At 52.4% G+C, this 6319-nt stretch overlaps 1 protein-coding gene across 1 annotated transcript; it reads right to left on the bottom strand.

Moving 5' to 3' along the window:
* Positions 1-149: 149 nt before the first annotated feature.
* On the bottom strand, positions 150-5486 carry PHETA2 (PH domain containing endocytic trafficking adaptor 2). Its single transcript, XM_005421879.2, has 2 exons — positions 5386-5486; positions 150-4872 (listed from the first exon to the last, which is right to left on the bottom strand). The coding sequence occupies exon 2, from the start codon at positions 4862-4864 to the stop codon at positions 4064-4066; it is 801 nt and encodes a 266-aa protein (XP_005421936.1). The 5' UTR covers positions 4865-4872; positions 5386-5486; the 3' UTR covers positions 150-4063.
* Positions 5487-6319: the final 833 nt, after the last annotated feature.

Below are 6319 nucleotides of genomic sequence, written 5' to 3'. Positions count from 1 at the left end.
CTGGGGCCGTTTCTCGGTGCCCTGGGGGATGGAGGGAGGGCTGGGGCCGTCCCCCGCCGCCTCCCGGTAAGGGGAAACCGGGCCGGGGGAATGGCCAGGCCCTGCTGACACGCCCAGGGGCTTCACGGCTCCATTAACAGCGCACGGACTACAAATCAAACCGGTTTATTCGGCTCGCGGCATAAAATACAAACTCTAAACAATGTAATGGGATGCGTAATACAAGTTCCGTGTGTAAAATAAACTCTAAACAATGTAATGCAATGTATAATACAAGTTCCGCGTGTAAAACAGAGGCGCATGCAAAACCATCTCCTAAAACAGGGAACACGCCCTACCTAAAACAGAAGCACTTGGAAAGGCAGGATTCGCTCGTAGTGTTTTCTAGGTAATTGTGCAGAGAGAACACGAGTTTGGTGCTGCTGGTGAAAGATGCCCCCCTGCCTTTCAGTGGGGCTTTTTTTCAGCTTCTCTGCAAAGGCAGCCGAGAGAGGTAACATTGAGGGGTAGCTCCCCCAGGCACTGTTCGTGCAATAGCTACTGTAACACAAAACGCCTTATCTTGGTCATGATTGTCCACCCCATGGCTAAGAGCGGCCACGGGTCAAACCTTCAGGTTACTCTTCACCTGGACTCAGTGGAAAACAGCACAGTTTTCCAAGAAAAAAAAAAAAAAAGAAAAAGATGTGCAGAAATTATGTATCACGGGCTGAAATCTGAAATGCCAGCCAGCCTCGGTGTAAGGATTTAATCAACTATTTTAGCAGGACTGGGAGCCCTTCCTGGCACAGCTCACAAAGGCCATGTCAGAATTGCCCTTCCTCTTTCAATTTCTTTTAAAATTTAGCACCTTGCTCTCATCACTTGTACTCGAAAGAAAACCCTTAGAAAAGGATCTTAGTTCAGTACTTCAAGAAAAGTACCCATTAACTTCAGTGTTCAGCTCCCCCTTTGCCTAGGAACCTCTTTAGATGGACATTCTCTATTTTTAAAAATAAAAAGGGAAAGTGGAGACAGGAGGTGAAACAGTCCAAACGTGAACGACTGGAGAAAAACCCTGGGTGGCAATCAGCCTTACTTTGCTGCCAGGGACAATGTGCAGTGAAAACTCTGCCTTTCCTGTAACAACCTCTGCCTGCAGGAAGACAGACAGGCTGCTCCATTAGCCAGCTGAATGTTCAACCCCAGGAAGCTGAAATCCTGACCTCCTGCCTGGGGGCTGCTTCAAAGGCACTGCCAGCACAAGCAGCTCAGCTGGGCTGGCTCTATAGCCCCATCTCTGAGGAGGCAGGGCAGCACTCAGGGGCTTCCTGCCTAATGAAGCAAGTGGCAGTGGTCATTAAAAATCCTGTACTCCTATACAAATTTGGGTAAGGCTCCAACATGGCTGCTACAACAGTGGGAGGGTGAGGAAACCCTGATCAAGCCCTTCCAAAGACCCAGGCATGGATGGCTGGGCTGAACATAAATGTGGATCGGGATTCAGCCATTTTCTTGTCAGCACTGCAGAATAAAACACAGAATGATTCCAAACGTGATCAGGCGGGAAGCAGAGCGCAGTGCCTCATTTGCAGGATTTGGGATTTAGCTGGGATGTGGGCTAACGCAAAGGTAGGTAGCGTGGAAATTGTGCCGTTTGAATGGGACAGATTAAAGCATTAAATATAAGCTCTTTAGTAGTGTTACGAGCACAATCCCAGCTTATTAAAACACACTAAGCTTCTTAAAAGTGAAACTGCCCTTAAATGAAGAATACTGTCTCAGTTTCAGTTCTGACAGAACTGGCTTTGTTAATTTATCTTCCCTTTCAAGTCACTCCCAATTCTTGGGTCTCATGTAGGAACTGCCACTACATTTTGATTTGTTTTGGAAGTTGAGTCTTTACTGTCAATCTGCCTTATGTTAATCTGAGACATCAGGAATATTCTCTCTGTATTACATTAAAAAAACATAACCACAGGAAAATGCTTGACAAATTTGACCTTGGTCCCAAAATACCCATGCTCAGAGCAAGGAGGCACCAGGTAGTGCAATCCCCTGATGCTGCTGTCCTGGCATGGGAAAAGGGACACATTTGCAGCCAGGAATGCTGCAGCACCCAACTTTTCAAGCAGCAGGATAGGGAGACAGAAATGGCCCCTACGTCCAACCAGCTAAGCTGCTGAGGAAGCCAGGGCCTGGCCCCATGGCCACCTGCTCCCAATTTTTCTGAACTGTTTTCATGAAAGCCGAACAAAAATAATCCTCCCAAACTTGAAGAGCCTTGCTGTGAAGTAATACAACCACGATCTGGAGAGGACTGGATTCTGTTACTCACAAGTGAAGGTTACATTCTCACTGCCCAAAGTCATTTGTAAGATCTAAGGTCTAATATACCATCGAGCTATAATTAGGCAGGAGGCTCGAAGCTCATCATCCAAAACTACCAGAGACATATTTTAAAAGGCACCAAGAGTTAACAGAATTAATTTGATTTCTGCATTGGCTATCTCTACAAGCTATTGCAAAGTGGGAAGCTGTGTGGGTCTAAGTCCAGAAAGGTTCCAGCCAGTCATGATCTGAAATGGGCTTTTGTTTTCCTAGCAAAGCTCTTTAATAAAAAAGGACAATAAAAACAGGTTTAACATTTTCAGATGGGAAGCATGCAACTAGATAAGGGAGATTTTTAAACCCCATCCCAAGGGTGTTCTAGTCCCTGGACTTGGCACCCACCTACTTGTACCGTGTGCCTTGTGGCCAAGGTTTGTGACCTACTGATGGACAAGTCTGTTTCCACAGTGAGGTGACAGGCATGCCCTCCCTGCAGCCCTCCCAGCCCGCTGGGAGGACAGGATGTGCTGCAGAGATCAGCCAAGCAATGCTGACGTGAAATCAGAGGGAAGCGCTGGCAGGCCGAGTGCAGGCTTGGTAGAAGGCAACGACATGGCTCTGACACTGGAGAGGCAAGCCTGGACACTGCCAACACCCATAACTCACTCCCACACCTTCACTTCTCCTGCTGAGACCAGGCCTCTCTCCCTCCCCACCCTTCAAAGCCTCTCCTCCAACTGTGCAGCACTGCCAGGAGCTGGGCAGAGCCACAGCACTGAGAGAGGCCCTGCAGGAGTGTGGCTCTGGACACCCTCTTGGGCAAGCAGCCCATGAGCTGATTGAGCCCTTTATGGCACTTTGAAGGGGCTGTGGTCTAAACAAAGGCTGAGAAGTTTACTCCTGCCCAGGCAAAGAGGCTTTAGCATCCCTGTACAGGAAAAGGGAAACCTTGTGCTAGAGATATTAGCAGGCTTGGTTACCGCTTGACAGAGTCCAGATCAGCCCTGGGGTGCTCCTGGTGTCCTTCTGAGGCTTCAGGCCAAGTTCTGTGTCTCCATTTCAGGCTTGCTGCTGAGTATGAGCACATAAAGAGACTGTTGCAAGACCATGATATCCACATCCTGAAGGATTTAGCTGAAAGAAGGGTTAGTGCAGATGAAAGTAAAAAAACTATGCAAAAGCCCCAGCTGCTGGGCCAGCAACAGCTGCAGAGGCTCACATGTCCTGTAGTGAGAGAGGCACAAGGCTGGAGGCACGCGCCGGGGGCAGTGGCCTGTCAGAGGCACTTCACAAGAGCCCAGCCTTATCTGCAGCAAAAGAACAAAGGCAGAAGGACTTTGGCAGAAGAACACAGACAGTAATAAGCACTGACCAAAAGCAAACTTCCACACTGAGAAACAAAAAAACAAAAGTGGTGAAGGAGAGGTAGGGGTGAAACACCGTGTCAGGACAGCAAGTGGCCAAGCCTGTTGGCTGAGGTTCATTGCTGATTTGGGCAGCTCCTATTTCCAGCAGAGAGAGTTTAAGTAAAGGTGGCTCCCCTGGCGTTGCACACTCTCCAGCTGTATAAAGCCTCATGGAAATTAAATGTGAGGTTTAGAGATTTGAGTCCCTCCCAAGTGAAGCATACACACATCATACTCAGCCACTCAGGAGGGCAGGGGGCAAGCAGTGTCCCTCACTTCACTCTTCCTGCAAGCAGGACAGGCTGCCAGGCATCAGCTGGCCAGTGACTTGTGTCCTGTGCCCCCAGTCACGGGTGTCCCCTCTTCTGCCTCTCCTGCCACTCCCGTCTCAGCACTGCGATCTCCTGCCCGTACCAGTTGTGCAGCTTGGAGAAGCAGATGGTTTCTGGTGGTACTGGGCTCTCCAGCATGGCTGGTGAGAGGCCAGGTGCTGGGGATCCTGTGGCACTGCTGGCGGCCGAGCGCCGGCGTGGAGGCAGGGGCGGGGGCTTCGTTTGCCCTCCATCGTGGTCAGGGCAGGTGGCTCCACCGACGACACAACCACCACTACTCCACGTGGAGTAGCCATTCTCCAGGGTGGTGGGCTTCTCCTGGAGAGGCTGCAAGGCAGGGTTGGAGAGATGCCTCTTCCTGCCAGAGGAGGAGGACCTCCGTGGAGACTTACGGCAAGCAGCCAAGCTCTTGCAGGCCTCCTCCAGCTGCTTCTCCAGCTCCCTCACCACCAGCCGCATGTAGTCGAAGCTGGCCCGTGAGAGCGCCTTCACCCAGGCCTCCATGGCAGCCTGCCCGTCAGCCACCAGCACGTAGGCCCTGGCACCAGCGTCATCAAAGCGGATGGCAAAGGCAAACTCCTCAGCGGCCTCGCACAGCTCCACGGTGCAGCCCTCCAGGACCACCAGCCCCATGGGCTCCCGGCTCTCCCGCTCCTCGAAGTAGAAGAGGAGGTTGCCCTTGAGGACGAACCAGCGGCGCTGGTAGGAGGTGCCATGGTGGTGGTGCCGCTCCACCCGCTTGCGCAGAAAGCCGGTGTGGTCAGCAGGCGAGTCGCAGGTGGCGTAGTGGGCCACGCTCCGCTCATTCAGCTTCATCGCCCCACCTAGCAGCAGAGGAGAGAGGGGGAAGAGGTTGTCTTGGTGTGAGGAGCATGTCACAGGCCTCAGTAGAAGAGGCCTGATCCTGCTCCCAGGGAAAAGCAGCCCCCACTGATACAGGACAACATCTAACCCAGCAGGTACCCCTACAAAGGGCGGGCTGGTTCCTCACTGCTGCAAAGAGGGGGTCACTACCAGAGCCTCACCAGCCAGACACCTGCCTTCCCTGTGAATGCCAACGCCGCTGTTTAATTTCTTACTCCACAAGTGACCTACTTTGCTGATTTTTAATGGGGCATATCAAAGAAATTTGCCTCTCTGCCTGCGAGGCACTCATTTTGCTTTCTATTAGAAGGCAGGATAAGGAGAGTGTTTCAGACCCAAGGGCTCTGGAACTTACACTTCTATCCCCTTTCCCTCCTCCCTGTCTCCATGCAGGACCACCCACCCACACGGCCCTCCTGGAAGAACTCCCAGCTCCAGCAGGTTCACCAGCAGTGGGGTGCAAGATGCCGTACCAGCTGTGCAGGTCAGACTGCAAACCCTCGCTGTCTTCGTTGGCCAGGCTGCTCCCTAGCCGAGGGTGTGTGAGGCTTTGGCGTGATGAGCACCATCTTTGATGGAGGAAAAAGATCAAGAAAAAGGAGTTATGAACCAGAACAGTTTGGGACTGACAGAGCTACAAGCTGTGTCACTCCCACCTCAGAAATCCAGAGTCCTCAGTGCAGGCAAGCCGCACTGGGAACTGGGATAGCAAAACTGGGAGAACATGCACTTGCTTCAAAGAGTGAGCCCTATCCCAGCTCAGGCCAGTGCTCCTGTGGGTTTGTTTTCTAGCTCCTGGGTTTGTTTTGGGTTTATTAAAAGAAAAAACGAAATGTTTTGCAGAAGCTGTCACTGCCCCATTTGTGGAGGCTCTTTGGTAGGCGACTCAGCAAGTCAAGGAGGACAGAGCCTTGAGGGGCAGAGCAGCACAAACCTTTGTGGATTGCTCAATTGCAAAAGGATTTCCAACCGCTAAAACTCCACACATAGAAATAAGTAGAAAACAAACCACAGCCACCACTCCCAGGACAGATCTGGGCGTTAGGAGCTCCCCACTGCTGAGCAACATCCAGAATCCCTCCCGGAGCCCCTCTCTCCCATCAGGGCTTGTGGGGCACGGCTGAGGACATGGGGGCACGGACCCCCGCTGAAAAATGCCCAAGACCCCGACCAGACACAAGGAAAGGCTGTTCCCTGGAGGCACTCTGCCCTGAGCAGCTTCCAGCCTGGCACACTCAGGCTGCGGACAGCCGGGGCAGCGCAGGCCGGGCCTGATGCGGGGGGGCTGCGGGGGTCCCACGTGTGCCGTGCTGGGCTCTGTCTTTGTGTGCGGGCGCATGGGGCTGCGTATCTTTGTGAGTGCCTGTGCCCCTCCGTGGGTGACTTCGTCGTGTGGCTGCGATCCCC

The sequence above is a fragment of the Geospiza fortis genome, unplaced genomic scaffold, assembly GCF_000277835.1.
Source record: "Geospiza fortis unplaced genomic scaffold, GeoFor_1.0 scaffold173, whole genome shotgun sequence".
Classification (NCBI taxonomy): Eukaryota; Metazoa; Chordata; class Aves; order Passeriformes; family Thraupidae; genus Geospiza; species Geospiza fortis.
The sequence above is the reverse complement of the archived record's forward strand: the minus strand, read 5'-3'. Positions and strand labels throughout refer to the sequence as shown.

Bases quoted from the DNA above. Each gene is read 5' to 3' on its own strand.
- PHETA2 (XM_005421879.2), bottom strand. From the start codon at position 4,864: ATGAAGCTGAATGAGCGGAGCGTGGCCCACTACGCCACCTGCGACTCG.